General features: G+C 28.8%; 1 protein-coding gene across 1 annotated transcript; it reads left to right on the forward strand.

The window, feature by feature from the left end:
* The first annotated feature begins 4,916 nt into the window (after positions 1–4,916).
* Positions 4,917–16,095, forward strand: LOC111634142 (small subunit processome component 20 homolog). The gene is made up of 8 exons (XM_023378850.1): positions 4,917–5,030; positions 6,503–6,626; positions 6,766–6,921; positions 7,001–7,159; positions 11,288–11,425; positions 11,524–11,801; positions 15,911–16,008; positions 16,064–16,095. Exons 1-8 carry the CDS (start codon positions 4,966–4,968, stop codon positions 16,093–16,095), a joined length of 1,050 nt encoding a protein of 349 aa, XP_023234618.1. The 5' UTR covers positions 4,917–4,965.
* Positions 16,096–16,657: the final 562 nt, after the last annotated feature.

A 16,657-nucleotide genomic window follows, 5' to 3' on the forward strand; every position in this document is an offset into this window, starting at 1 on the left:
CTTCTTTCAATGCATTTACTTCTGATTTAATTGATTGAATCTCAATATTTAGCTGACTAAATTTATCCAGAATTAGGTCATAAATGGATTTTAGAGTATATTGAGATTTATCTATAACTTGTGATTCTGACTTGTGAAAATATCTGCTAGTTGATTCTCTTTCTCTTTGTCCCTGGAACTTTCCATGTGAGGTCTGCCCCGCCCCCTTTTTTGCATTTCCAAATGACTTATTCATTGTGGGGAACGGGACACTGGTCCTGGTTTAGGTTCAACTCCAGCAATAATTAGTAATACTACAATTAAATCCAAGGGCAACCTGTTGTCAAATTTCCAAATCTTTACATAATTCATTTTTCCTTCTATAATGTCATTTTTGTACTCCCAATTTAAATAATTATATCAATAACCAATTGGTGGAGAGATACAAGGCTTATCAAACTGTAATGGAGCCAGGAAATTGAGATCACATCAAAAAAGGGGGCTAATTTTATTTGTGGGATGCATTTCAGTCTTCACTATACCACTTTAGCCACAAATACATACAGATACCTAAACAATTGCAAAAAACTTATATTTAACATTTAGCTTTAAGTTAATATATAAAAAAGAAAAATTACAAAGTGAAAAAACAAACCTGCAGTATTTAACTTATATCCAAGTAGCCTTTATTGAGTCTGACAAAAAATATTGAATAGTAATAAAACATGATTTTGACTACTAAAAATTTGGATTTAGACGAAATGGTGACAAAGATGAGCCATATCCACAATGTGTTATTTGCTGTGAATTCCTGTAAAAGAGAGTATGCAACCAAACAAATTACTTCAAAGCATGTAGATCTGAAAAACAAGATATTTCATGTTTTGAAAGCAAAGTAAAGAACTGAATATGTCAAAAATATGCTTTGACTTAGCCCAAAACTTCACCAATGCAGCAGTCAAGAAGTCTTTGTCCATATATTGGAGCCATGATTGGACAGCTGCTGCACATCTTTTATCACTGGAGAAGTGCTTTCCTCCCAGGAAGATTTTCAGGGGCATAAAGAGATGAAAATCACTAGAGGTAAGATCTGGACTATATATATGTGGCAGTGTCTCTTACCCCAGTTCCAATAACTTGATGGTCATTGCAGACATGGTATGGGGTCTTGCATTATCTTGCAGAAATGGAATACCTATGGTTATTAGTCCCAGTTGTTTTTTTTGCAGTGTCTTATACACATCTTCAAGAACTTGACAGTAGTAACTTGCACCATAAGCAATACTAAGTTCAAGTTACTGTCAATACTAGCAAGAAATCCACATAAATTACATTATTGCAGTCCAAGAATACCATGGTCATCACTTTGCCTGCAGGTGGAACATGTTGGAACTTTTTTGGTGGGGGTAAGTCAGTGTGTTTCTATGGCTTGGATGCTTGTTTCAATTCAGGGGTATAGTGATGAACCCGAGTTTCATCACAGGTTATGATACAGTCCAAGAAACTCTGATCTCCATTATAGAATGATGCTTCAACTGAATGCAAATTTGCACTCTGCTGTTTCAGTCAAAAGATGACAGTTGCATGGATCATCTTGCAGTAATTTTTCTGAAGTGGAGATGATTGTGAATAATATTGATGAGTGTACCTAAAGAAAGACCAGTTTGCTCTGCAAGTTCAGGCAGATTATCTGCTGGTTATTGAAGATTACATGTTTGATACACTGGATGTTTACAGGGATGCAGTTGCCATGGAACTGCCCCAGTTGGGATCATTGTTCACAGATGTGTGTCTTTCCTGAAAACTCAAAGATCTTACTGCAGCTCTGTGTTTCATCACTGTACTGAACTTGTAGCTTTCAGTGAATTTCAGCCAGTTTAATGTCTTTAGCAAGAAACTTCATCACAATTATGCTGTTCCATATGAACATTGATGCTGCTGTCTGTCTCTCCAATATGTCTGATCCTCAATGAGCCAACACGCATGTACCACCTGTGGGCAATAGTGAACACCACTCTTGCTATCACTACACTCTCAGCAATATTCCATTCTTCTTTGTGTTGCCAGACTAAAATGTCCTGATTTGACATGAACAACCTATATATTAGGATAAAACATGTTTTGAGACTCATCATATCATCATCAGATGAAACATTTTTTCAAAAATAATGAACTGATTGAAATGAAAAATGCAGATTCAAAATTTGTTTTTAACAGTTAAGAACAAAATTTTTTATTTCTTGATATCTTTTATACCTTTCATAAATTGAAATTTAAATTTAAATACTTTCGATTTAATTTTAGAATTGATCATTATTACACAATATAATGTGAAGAATATTTGAGTAGTAAAAGTGAAAGTATAGGGTGGTTATAATTAAAGTTGCGCTACTCAGACCTGTCTAGGGCCCGTTCACGTGGACGTATTTTGATGAAACTTGATATATATGTTATATATATATATAACATGGGGAAAAGGAAAATGCAAAAAAAATATTTAGTTCGAATTTTTACCACTAGGTGAAAAAATGGCGCATGAAGAACAAGAAATACTGTATTTCTTGTTCTTCATGCGCCATTTTTCACCTAGTGGTAAAAATTCGAACTAAATATTTTTTTTGCATTTTCCTTTTCCCCATGGTCCATATAACATATATATCAAGTTTCATCAAAATACATCCACGTGAACGGGCCCTAGACAGGTCTGAGTAGCGCAACTTTAATTATAACCACCTTGTACTTGTTATTTATGTATTATTTGCATACTTTTAATTGTACCATCAATAAAATTCTGAATATTTTGTGCTGAACTTTTTTCAACAAGCAAGAATGTCTTTTTACAACTAGTTAATTCTACCAAATTATAAATTAGAAGTTCAGACTATTTACAAAAAATTAATTTAATTTTTGAGTCTATCAATTAGGGTACGTTCGTAAAGTCAAACGAGTTAAACGTGTTAGTAATGAATCATTCGAATAGTAGTAGTCTCGCTCAGTGCGCATGCTCTGCGGTGATGACGTTTTGAATGAAACTCTAATGAAGTTCACGAAGGAAAGAGTTAGTTTACTTCGTTAAGAAAATGGCGCCCAACGATATCGATGTTTCTAAATCTACTCGAGTGTTTAAATTGTGAATTAAAAGATGAAATGATTGGAGTAACTGTCCACCCGAAGCAATCTAAGAAAAATATTTTGGATAAGGTGTACTAGCAACATTTGTATCTTCGATTTTAGAAACAGCCATTTAGTTCTAAACGAATCGTTCAAAAAGTCTAACGAAATAAGAATAACGATGACGTCATTCTCATTTAATTCGTTTGACTTTACGAACGTACCCTTAATCCTTTTCACGCACCATAGAAGTACACCTTTTACATTGGTTTGAAGAAATCACTTCATAAAACAATTAACAATAGGTAAATATTACATTATTAAAAATGATCAGACGTCAACCTTTCATTTTAGGTTCTGACGCCTATAACATTAAAAATCAAAGTAAATCTTCTCACCCAACTGTCAAGTTTTTACACTTTGTACCAGGTTCAAGCCCTCTAGTGGTGGATACGAGTTATCTTTAATTTGCATGTAGTTTCAAATGCATGATGAACTCAGGATATTTTTCTTCCAAATTATAAATTAGAAGTTCAGACTATTTACAAAAAATTAATTTAATTTTTGAGTCTATCAATTAGGGTACGTTCGTAAAGTCAAACGAGTTAAACGTGTTAGTAATGAATCATTCGAATAGTAGTAGTCTCGCTCAGTGCGCATGCTCTGCGGTGATGACGTTTTGAATGAAACTCTAATGAAGTTCACGAAGGAAAGAGTTAGTTTACTTCGTTAAGAAAATGGCGCCCAACGATATCGATGTTTCTAAATCTACTCGAGTGTTTAAATTGTGAATTAAAAGATGAAATGATTGGAGTAACTGTCCACCCGAAGCAATCTAAGAAAAATATTTTGGATAAGGTGTACTAGCAACATTTGTATCTTCGATTTTAGAAACAGCCATTTAGTTCTAAACGAATCGTTCAAAAAGTCTAACGAAATAAGAATAACGATGACGTCATTCTCATTTAATTCGTTTGACTTTACGAACGTACCCTTAATCCTTTTCACGCACCATAGAAGTACACCTTTTACATTGGTTTGAAGAAATCACTTCATAAAACAATTAACAATAGGTAAATATTACATTATTAAAAATGATCAGACGTCAACCTTTCATTTTAGGTTCTGACGCCTATAACATTAAAAATCAAAGTAAATCTTCTCACCCAACTGTCAAGTTTTTACACTTTGTACCAGGTTCAAGCCCTCTAGTGGTGGATACGAGTTATCTTTAATTTGCATGTAGTTTCAAATCTGATCATTTTTAATAATGTAATATTTACCTATTGTTAATTGTTTTATGAAGTGATTTCTTCAAACCAATGTAAAAGGTGTACTTCTATGGTGCATGAAAAGGATTAATTGATAGACTCAAAAATTAAATTAATTTTTTGTAAATAGTCTGAACTTCTAATTTATAATTTGGAAGAAAAATATCCTGAGTTCATCATGGATTTAGTTAATTCTACTGTATTTAGAATTTTTATTAGAGTTAAAGGTTTCACTCATTCTGAATACTCTACAATTAACATATCAATAACAATAAGTGAAACTCTTTTAGAAAGTAATATTATCTTTAGTTAGTTTGTTTGCAGCTTTGTTTAAAATATCAAGAATCAAGCATGCTAAATAATCAATAAAATAAAACTAAGAAATGTAAAATACTTATAAATTAAATTGTTTATAAAAATGCAATGTGATTATATATATTGATTAAATATCTTTAAACATATTAATTTGATTTTATTGTTTAAAATGTGCTGTTTTGTATTAATGCTTTGTATAATTTAATGTTATATATATAAACAGTAATATTTCCTTAACTCTTATTTTATTATTATGAAATAAGCATTTTTGTTTTTCTAGGATGTAGAAATGGAGATATTAACAATTATCTTGAACTTAATAAAGAAAGTAGAGAAACCAATAATATTTATACGGTAAGTGATATAAAAATTTAAAATTCTTTTAAACAAAGTAATTAAATAATAGATATTTAACTATTTCACTATATTTCATGGACACGTTAGGCTTGTTCTTTTAAAATATTTTCTGTACAGTACTTGTAAATATTGAACATTAAGAATGGAGCAGATGAAAGCAATATAAATTCTACCATTTCAATAAATTTACTGGAAAAAGAAACAAATAACATTGAAATATGACAATGAATGGAATCCACTTGAAGATTGTTTAATTTTAAAAAATATATTAGAAGTGTTTTATATATTAGAATTAATTTTTATATATTAGAAGTGCTTTCAGATTATCAAATATGTACAATCAACTTGCATTAATATGAATCTCTAGGAAAATAATAGTTAGTTTGCTTTATCAAAAATCCATAATGACAATCTTCAGGGTCAAGATGAAGATTGTATAATTTATGGAGTTATGGCTGAGTAGGCAATTAAAATCTCTAAATTATAATATTTTGAATTAATATTCTAAATAATTTTCAAATCGAACAAAATGAGGAGAAGATAGTATTCTCTGTTTAAGTGTGGTGCAGTATAGTGGTTAAACAAAACAAAGTGAAAAGAAATTGTGATTTTTTTTTTCTGTTGAAGATTGTTTGAGAAAGTAGAAAATATTTTTTGACATCAAAAGAGTAAAAAAAAGGAACCAAATTTGGCACAAGGTGGCCAAACCTGGCATCACTGGCAAACTTTAACCCCTATTTTCTGAGTACAGCAAAATGGCCCGCTTAAAACAGATGTTTGAATTGGCTATACAGTTGGAGGTTGAACCTATCTTTGCTTACTAGAAGAAAATCAACTCTAATCAAAATGGAACATTTATTCCAATATCACTTTTAATTATTGATGTCAAAAACTAAAAAGCAACCATTATTGGAAATAGGGTTATTTCTTGGGGTTTATGAAGGTAATTACAGTTCAGTTAATAAATTCTGGTAAAATTTTTGTTCACTTTATGGTATGAAAATTAATGTGACAATGGTGTTTTGACAGGGTAACAGCAAAATTTGCTTTATTGGTGTTTGTTTTAATGTGAATCAACTGTATTGTATTGATGAATTCACTTCTGTGTGGAGTTGTTATAAACCATCAGAGCATATTTTTGATCATATCAGTTATCATCATTCTCTTCAGTTTGATAAAGTCATAAAATTAACAATAAGTCAATTTATTTTTACAGAAATTAAGTAAAAATACAATAAATTATATTCTGCATTATACCAGAAGTAGAGCATTAGTTTGTCTATAAATCATTTTGCCACTTGCTGCCAGAGGGTTAGCTTTAGGAACAAATTTATCCAACTTAAAAATGTCTGCTTCAAAATTTTTGTTGTTGTTGTTGTTGAAAAGTTCTATTTTGTGTAATTAAGCAATATTAAAGATGCTGTAATTAATTAGAAAACATCAAATTAAAATATGTTTTTTTATTAAAGGTTACTGGCACCATTATTTTCATCAGTTGATCATCAGAGGTCAAGAATTTTATTATGCAGCATTGTAAATGCTATTGCTGAAAGTGAGAATGCCATTAAAAATTTAGCTGTTATAATAGAAAAGGTAAATTTTTATATATAAGTATAAAAACAACATTAAATAAATAATTTACATAATATTAGATTCTAAGTAATTTTTAATGAAGAAATATAAGAAATTTGTTTATTATACTTGAAATGGGTTTATAATTTTTCTATTTCAGATCAATGCATGGAATTTGAAACAAATTGACGAACCAGATTATGATGCACGATTGCAAGGTTATAAAATGTTGACAACAATTATTTTAAATGCAGATAAACAAAATATTGATGATTTAAAAATGATCATTTATAACTGTGTATATTTTGTGAAAACTGTTAGTACATCTTTTACTACTTTCAATCAAAATGCATGTTTGAAAGATATGTACTGATTTACATTTTTGCTTCTTTTAGAGTGGTGATTTGTCCATAAGAGATAATGCATCTTACATTCTTCAAATATTATCTAAATTGTTGGTGGAGAAAAAAGATACAAATAAAGAATTATTTTGTAGTATAGTTAAACAAATTCTAATATTACAAATTCGAAATGGTTTAAAGCACAAATCAGAAGTAAGTTTAAAATAGTTAATTTTATTTTGTTGTTTAAAGTAATTAAAAATTATGATATTTTTTTCATAGAAATTAAGAGTATTGAATAGTTATATACAGTACATCAGCAGGTTTTTGGTTTCTAAAGCACTGACTATAACTTTATTAAGTAAGACAACGATAAATAAATAAATATGACTGGAATCTGCCATTTAATAACCAAAAAATTAATGTGATATTAGAAAACAATTTCACTCTGAAGCCATTTGTTTTAAAACAAAATTTTCATTTTTAAATGCTTTTCTCTATCTTGCTTTGTGTGATGTCCTCAAATCTTGCAACTCAAATTTCATCCACTTCTAATTTAGGTATGTCCTCAAAGTTTCAATCTTCTAAGTATAATGACAATGCATTTTAATGAGTTTTAGTGGGTAACCCATCCTCACCATCTTTTTTAATAGTGAGCTATTAAATTTAATAAACATAACCAATTATAGAATTTAATTGTGATGTGTGTGTATAAATGCACTGATGTATATGGTGCGGGTGGCCCCATTCCTACCATTCTATAATATCAAAAAACATGACCAATAAGACTTTTTTTTAATGTTTTAAAAATTGTATTAAAATTATTTTATTCATTTTAAAGATTACATCTTTATAATAATAGTATAGATAAAGGATTCATGTTTGTAAGTTTGTATGTAAGGGGTAATCTCCAAAACTACTCATCCGATTTCAAAAATTCTTTCACCAATATTTAGAATGGAATTTCAGGGTGGACACAGGCTGTATATTATTCCGTTAAACATTCATATAAATTAAAAGATATCATCTAGGATTAAGGCTTTTATGTCCAACAGATGGCGCTATGAGTACGACGACCTAAGTTTGCTTTTCTGTGAGGATGAACTAAAGCAGATCATCTTCTATCTATCTATATAAATAAAAATGTAATGTTCGTTTGTTCCTACCGATTCCTTTGAAATTTTGACACAATGCTGCATTCAAATACGCACATGTTTTTATATAATATACATGTCAAAATTCCCCCCACTGGGGGGAGATGGATGGACAGGATTAAGGCTTACCGTAAAGAACTCTGCTTCTATTTATACTATTTTAGATGTGGTTTTTTGCATTTTTGATTGCGTTTTAAAAGGGTACGTGAACAGAATATACACTAAAAAGGGATTTTTCGATATTCCCCTCCCCCGCGGGGGAGAGGACAGGATTAAGGCTTACTGTGAAGAACTTGGCTTCTATTATACTATTTTAGGTGCGGTTTTTTGTGTTTTTGATTGTGTTTTAATAGGGTACGTCAAGAGAATGTACACTAAGAGGGATTTTTTGAAAAATTCCCCCCACGGGGTAAGTATTATACATTTATAATAGATACATTTTGAGCCACAACAATGCGTGGCAGAGTCTGCTAGTTTCTTATAAAGTGGAAATAAGAGTTAGAATTCTGTAAAATATCCTGATTGTTAAGAGAAGTGTTTTATACTAAATTATTTCAAAATAATAGCCGATTCAAATGTTTATAGGCATTTCCTAATTTATTGAGAAATTGATTTATTATAATCATATCTACAACAATATTCAATTTAAATATGTAGTTTTAATGTTTAACTTTAATTGAAGCTTTTGTTATATAGAAATTAGTCCTCACTTGCTTCATAGCATTACCTTTATAAATATGTACATAAATAAATAAATAAATACTTATTGTGTATCATATTTGTATCAGGTTTTATTTCCTTGTCTCATGAATATTATGTTATATTCTTATTTGGGATATAACAAATGAACTTCTTTCCTTTTTGTTCTTAACTTCAATTTACTTACTACAGTTGGAGAATCAAGGTATGTAGTAGGTTAGTATTACAGTTTAAGAAATGAAGGGAAAACACAGTTGTTTACAACATACAAGAGTTGCATAGTCTATAAACATCTGGACTTTTTGGAATCATCTTCTGTTTTCTGCTAATGTCAAGATTTTAATTGAAAAACTTTAAGTAAATATACAAACTGCTACATTAAATGTTTCTGTTGGTTTTTCCGTCCGATGGCGAGATTATTTTTATTAATCATCGAAGACAAGTCTGTCCTAAAAGGGACCACCATTTATTTTGTATTCCAGACTTTACACATACACATCTATGGCAACAGGCCTTCCTTTTTAGGCTTCATGCCACCAGAGGTAAAAAAAAGTCGTTTTAAAAACACAAACATCCAATTAAAAGGAATCGGTGATACACAGAAGTCTTACTTTTCATCCATCTGGCCAATGGGGTGGTACTGCTTTATATCTACTAAAAGGAGCTCTGGAATATGTAGATTTTTTGAAGCTACCTCCTGGCAATGGTACATTTAAAATTTCTTTTTGTTGATTTTTCCGTCCGATGGCGGGATTATTTTTATTAATCATCGGAGACAAGTCTGTCTAAAAAGGGACCACCATTTATTTTGTATTCCAGACTTTACACATACACATAAGATGATTAATAATTAAATGTTTCTATTAACTATAAAATGAATAGCATAGAAAGATAATTTTAGTATTAATATTTTTTATTTCTGTTGATGAAAATGATTGCTGTATTGGTCATATACACATACATTTTTTTTTTCTTATATTATTTTATACAGAATAATCAAAGCAACAAGTTTGCTTTTATATCAGAATCATAAGATAAAAAAAATAAAAGCCATAGAACACATTTTTCTAGAATAATCTTTTCATTATTAAAATAAAATAGCTGTTTAATATAATGCATATGGTAACTAGTCTCTCTTATTATTCAGAAATTTATAATAGAAAAAATTTTTTAAAAATATCTTTACTCTAAGAAAAATATTAATACTGTCTATTGACATTATTATTTTTTACTGGAAACATTACTATAAGAACTTTCGACAAATTGTCACCTTACTTCAACGGTGCTCAGATTGCAGGGTTGTTTTCATAAGGGAGTCACTTTACATAACAATGCTTAATTTGTGTAACAAATCTTTGCTTGACCTTCTGGCAATATGGTGCACATTATTATTATTGTTGTTGTTGTTGATTTTTTAATGTATTGATGCATCCTATGGAATATGTTTTAAATTAAACTGTTTAAATTAAATTGAATCTTACAATTTAAATTACACATTAAAGTATATTTTAAATTGTAAGGTTCCATTAATATTCCATTATTCTATGCCTGAAGAAGACAAACTGTAATTTGTGAAAAATAATAATGTTGATAGACAGTATTAATATTTTCATAAAGTTTTTGGCATTGCATGAAGCAATTTTGAGCATTTTAACTCTCTGAATCCCTTGCAATTACCATTTACACACTCAATTTGAGGACAGGTGTTAATGTACTCATAAAAAAAATTATTTATCATTTTTTGTACTTTGTTATAATTTCAATTTATATGGATTTATTTATCATTTTTGATAACTTTGTGTAACAAAACAATTTCTGATTTTTTCCCNATTTATTGAGAAATTGATTTATTATAATCATATCTACAACAATATTCAATTTAAATATGTAGTTTTAATGTTTAACTTTAATTGAAGCTTTTGTTATATAGAAATTAGTCCTCACTTGCTTCATAGCATTACCTTTATAAATATGTACATAAATAAATAATTTTTAATAAAGAAAAATAATTAATTAAAAAGTTAGAGAAGTAATAGCATATGTGCATAGTAAGTCAAATGCTTTTTATTTTGTTAATGTGCCATATCATAAGGGATGTGAGGGTCAGGAAAAGTTATGGAATTTAAAACAAAAATTTGAGTAGGTACCCTGCACATGATGTATAAAACCAAATACACCAAAAATAGTGAAAAAAGCACTGAAAACATATGAGCATAAAGAGTGGGTGTTGGGCAACTTGGGCTCACAACAAATTGCATTTATGTTTTGAGTGAATTCTTTCAATGTGCACACAGTTTGAACTTTGAAGCATCATTCAAACTCTTAACCAAATTTTTGTTAAAGTTAGTCATTCAAAGTATGAGGTACAGTACCACTGTACTTATTTTATAATTAAAATTTTTTACCAAAATTTTAAATTTAATTATAAAATATTGTAATTTAAAATTTTGAATACTAGATTATATTCATTTTATCTTTCTTCTTCTAGATTGTTCGACATGAATTTATTAAAATTTTGACAAATCTTCTTTGTGATCAACATAAATTCCTGTCATTAAAAGAATTGTCTCAATTATGTAATGAAGACAAAGAAGTGGACTTCTGGGAAAATATTAGGCATATTCAGGTAAAACTTGAAAAAATTGTTTGTGTTTTGTGTTATATAAAATTTTCATTATAAATAAAAATTTCATATTTATTTCATTTTATTATTATTATGTTAAGATTCATAGAAGAACAAGGGCAATTACACGTTTAATTCATAGTTTGAAGATAAAAGAATATAAATTTCATTCTGCTACATTGTGTCATTTTATTATTCCTATTGCTTCTTCATTTTTATATGATGCATCATATATTAAACATAATCACCTCATTGATGCTTCAGTGGAACTTATTGGCATTGCAAGCAGTCATCTTCCTTGGCACAGATATATAAAGATATTCCAATATTATTTAGGAATTTTGTTGCACAAACCTGACTTCCATAAAGTCTCAGTCAAGTAAGTTTTAATGTTTTAAGTTATTTTTAATAACAACCCTAAAGAACCTTTACTTCCGGTTGTCATTAGTATCGATAATTAAGTTAGAAGTTATCTTTATTTTTAATTTAAAAAATACAGCAAACCTCACTTATATGGCCACTTTTTGGGTATACACTTTCTGGCTGCATAAATAAGATGGTTACCCAAGTGGAATTGAGACAAATTGACATACAGAACTTTAATTAGAGTATTGTACTGAATCCTGTTAAAAGTTTAATATAGATTATAAAAGTAATTAATTAATAATAATAATAATAATAATAAATTTAAATAATACTATACATCCTTTGCAAAATGCAATAATTCATATTTTTATATAGGATAATTTATTAACACTTAATACTAAAGTATTAAAATACAGAGTATTGTACAGTTTTTGTCCAAGAATACTAAACAATGCTGTTTAGTATCTTTAGACAAAATCAATATGTTCATGAAATGGTAGTAAAGGTTTTATTTAAATACTGTATTTTAACAGGGGAATTCAAAAAACAGATTTATTAAACAGAAATCATTGATATGTAAAATTGTTCAAGTGTCAAAATGTGTTAATAAAAACTGGCTTTTACATCATTCTCATTGATATTTTTCTTCATTTAATGTTCAGCACTGATTTACACAATTATATTTTTACAAAATGCAAATCAGATTTTGTATAAAAGTATTGAACAAATATATAATTGTCTTTCTTCTTACTAAATTCTAGAGATAAATTTAACTTGTATTTCATTTCATTTTTGAACAGGTTTGTTTGCAATGATATACAAGCTAAAATAGAAAATATCTCTCATCCAAATTTCTTAAGACTTAAAATTCTCTTCTAGCAGAGATTTGTAAAAATTTAAAAAACTCCATACTTCAAATGGATTTTTAAAAAGTCATTTGCTGGAAGATCTAATTCCAGTTGATTTTTCTAAAGTTTTTTTGTTTTGAACTAGTTCAAATCAAGTGTTATTTATAAAATATATCAGTGAAAATAAGCTATGTGGGTTAGATAAATATGAGGTAGCCACATTTAGCTTATGCTGTTGATCCCTGCATTATACTATTGAGTTGTTGTCTTAAGACAATTATGTATATATGTTACTGTGAATGACTGATATCTGGTGAACGTCGAGATCCTCCAGTGAATGTCAGCATTCACACAGTCGTTTCGTGTATGTACGAAATATTTGCTAAATATCATTATTTCTCACTTACACTGACAAATGTCGACATTCATCATGCACTGATGGTGATTGTTGAATTAAAATATTTTTATTATGTTAAGACAAAAATACAACTTTTTAATATGTCAAAATAGGAGAAAGCTTAAGTAACAGCACATGTAAATAAACTATTGAACCTAAAATGAACAGTACATTCTTAATCAGAAAACAAAAATAATACACAATAGTAAACTTATATATTATGTGATTGTATAACATTAATCTTATTTATTGCAACAACTTAAACTGTTAAACTTTTAAATTTCACAAGATTCCCTTGCTTTTACAACTGCATTTATTCGTGGAACACTTCTTTTTACAATGACAGCGTGTATAGCCTTGCCCTCCACTTTTTGAATTAGCTGCAGCTGCTTCTCTCAGCCATATTTCTTGAGAAGAAATCTCATCTATGGAAAGTAACTTTTCTTTACAAATTACGAACTGATTATGGGTATAAAGCTGCTTGAGGGTACCATTTTTGTTTGCTAATTTATAAAAGTTAAGAGTCTTCTATTCCAACAACAACCACCAACACATTTCGGGCATCTGTACAGCCACGATCGACATCAGAGACTTGTATTCATACGGTATCACCAATTTGAGCAGAAGGAAACAGCAAAGAATTTGGTGACAGACTGTCGCCTCTCTGTCAACATTGGCTTCTTGGGTGTCGTTTCAACTTCAACCAAAGCTTATCTGTGCTTGTCAACATACACCTGTGATTGTTTGAATGTATAATAATATAACCAAATATTAGGTTTTTCACTGACATATTTTGTGTGTCAACATTCTCTAATTTCGGTCTTTCACAATAACATATATATACGTTATGGACTATGTCATTGATCATAATGTCCATATTAATCACTAACAAAATCAGGCACTGTATTAAATTTTAGGTGTTTTATTATAATTTATCAGATTGACCAGTCACTATAAATACTACTATCACTTGGATGGACAAAATGATGATAATACCTTGAGAAGTGATCATCCAACATATGCTAGCCAGTCAGTACTCACATTTGACTTGCATTTAGTATCAAATTTTAAATTCATACAATCAGTAGTTAATCTTGTGCAACATTTTAATTTTATTTTTGCCTCTTAAAATAGTATTTTCTTCTTTGAAAAAGTAATGACCATGGAGCAATCATTAAGTGATATGAATAACTGTTTCAACAACTGATTAAATGAGTTAATAGCAGCTAAAGGTCAAAACAGTCAAATTTTTACAAAATCAGAATATTTGATAATGATACAAGAACTGAGAGAATCAAAAATCAGATTTCAAAGTTACCAGAAGAACATCAGCATTTACATAGGTATGATGCTGGTATCTATCATAGAAATAGAAAAATTAATTGTGCCTGTAAAAGAAGGTAATTTGAGTAAATATTATGTTCACACTGAAGAAAATATTGCAGATATTACATGATGACCATATTACTATTGACAGAAACTGTATGGGAAAAGAATTAAGTACAAAATATAAAAATATTACAAGGGATACGAGATATGATCATAATTCACTTGAACTTATGTGAAATCTGTTAGAAAAAATAATGTTTCTAAGAAAGGCTTGGTAGTTAAACCAATTTTAAGTAATGAAATGAACTCAAGATGTCAAGTTGACCTTATAGATATGCAGTTGCAATCTGCCATATAAATTCATATTCATGTACCAAGACCACTTGACTAAATTCATTGAATTACAATGTTAAAAACGAAAAGAGCTGAAGATATAGCCTATGTTCTTTTGGACATTTTTACAATTTTCGGTGCACTAAGTATTCTACAAAGCCATATAACGACAGAGTATTTGTCAATAATGTCATCAAAGAACTGTGTAATATGTGGCCTGAGTTAAAACTGGTGCATGGAAAGCACAAGTACTTGCAAAATCAGGGTTCAACGGAAAGATGTAATCAAGACACAGAAAATATGTTTAGTTCTTGATTGGAGACTAATAACATTAACAAATGATTGGAAGGATTACGTTTTGTACAACTGATGAAAAATCAAGCTCATCATACTGGTATAAACCATCATCTATGAGGTCATGTTTGAAGCAAAGTTAAAAGTTGGACTAAAGGATTTTATATCTGACATATCATTGACCATCATTAAATACAGAGGATGATTTAGAGAGACTTTTTAAAACTAAAACTAACAACAATGAATTTTTTATATAAATTATACCAAAAATGGCATTTCAGAAGTTTTCTTTTAAGTTGATTTTTTGATTGAAGTATAAATTTGTTAATAATACTTTTTGTTAACATTAGTTTAATTAATACAGTTAATAATACTTTTAAAAGATCTCGTGTTGTTGTTTTTAAAATACTCGCAAAAACTCCACTTTTTTCATTAAGAATTATTTGAGTTTGGTCAATTTGATTTTTGAAAACAAAGGGAATGTAGCTGTATTCATAATGTCTGGTCAATTTAATAAATTAGTCAATATTTGTCAGGCTGCATGGCCATTTTAGTCATTATTCATAATAGCTGGGCATTATGAATAATGCCCTATTAATTACTTTTTTCATAGTGCATATATACTGTATATAAATCTTGAAAAAGAAAATTTTGCAAAGTAAATAAAATCTTACTTTTAAAAGATTTTTTTTTTATTCTTCAGTCATTGTGAATTGTTTGTAAAAAGTTTTAGTTAAAACAATAATTTGATGAACAGTTTAGCATTTTTTATTTATTTTAAGTAACAGAATATTCAAGGCTTCGGTATTTATAATTTGTTAGCAAGCTTGTACATAATGAAAAGTTTCATTTCTTCAAGGCGAGAGAAAAAGAAATTTCAACAAAAATAAATATTTATTTCATCTTATTATTTTTTTTTAGATTGATAGTTTCTATTTTGAATGGATTTCATTTTGATTTGTCAAAATCTAAAGGATTATCTTTAATTGATCAAAACAAAAACATCAGAATGAATACTGGTAAGAAAATGTTTTATTTATTTATTTTTTTTATATAACTGAAATATACTCACAGTGTACTGTCTTCCACGTTCATTTTGTTTCTGATGAAAACTTGGAATAAATGCATATATCATTACTAAATAGTCATCACAATTCCTACAAATATCCTGTAACTAGTAGTTTCAGATCAAACTTCAATGGGAGAGTTTAATTAAATAAAAATAAAAATGATTTTGTAAATGAAAAGTAATCTCATCAACCAAGGCCATCACTAAAGCATGACTTTATGTATAAGCTCAGTGTTGCCAAGTTAAAATTTGAAATTTTTTTTCAATTAATTTATGTTATAATTAAACGTAAAGTTAGTTAATAAATATTTGTGATATATTTAAAATAACTTTTAATCCTATCAAAATAAGTATATGTTTTAATTAGTACGAAAATCAATTTACTTGTCTAAAGATTTGCAGAATTCTCTTCCATTTCAATTGTATGTACCAGTGCTGTGCGATGTCTATAATTTTAACATCGATGTCAAACATCGATGTTTGCCTAAGCATCGATGCTAAATTTCGATGTCGGATTACACATCGATGTTTGATCGATGCCCATTGGAACATCGATGTTCAATCAAGATAAATTCAAACAATTTAAAAAAAAACAAAAC

The sequence above is a fragment of the Centruroides sculpturatus genome, unplaced genomic scaffold, assembly GCF_000671375.1.
Source record: "Centruroides sculpturatus isolate CEXI.00-Female unplaced genomic scaffold, Cexi_2.0 scaffold649, whole genome shotgun sequence".
Taxonomy (NCBI): Eukaryota; Metazoa; Arthropoda; class Arachnida; order Scorpiones; family Buthidae; genus Centruroides; species Centruroides sculpturatus.

Excerpts from the sequence above, each read along its gene's own strand:
- LOC111634142 (XM_023378850.1), top strand. The coding sequence starts at position 4,966 with ATGGAGATATTAACAATTATCTTGAACTTAATAAAGAAAGTAGAGAAA. Across the intron at positions 11,426-11,523 it reads AAAATATTAGGCATATTCAG|ATTCATAGAAGAACAAGGGC; the intron begins GTAAAACTTGAA and ends TATTATGTTAAG. Across the intron at positions 16,009-16,063 it reads AAACATCAGAATGAATACTG|TGTACTGTCTTCCACGTTCA; the intron begins GTAAGAAAATGT and ends ATATACTCACAG.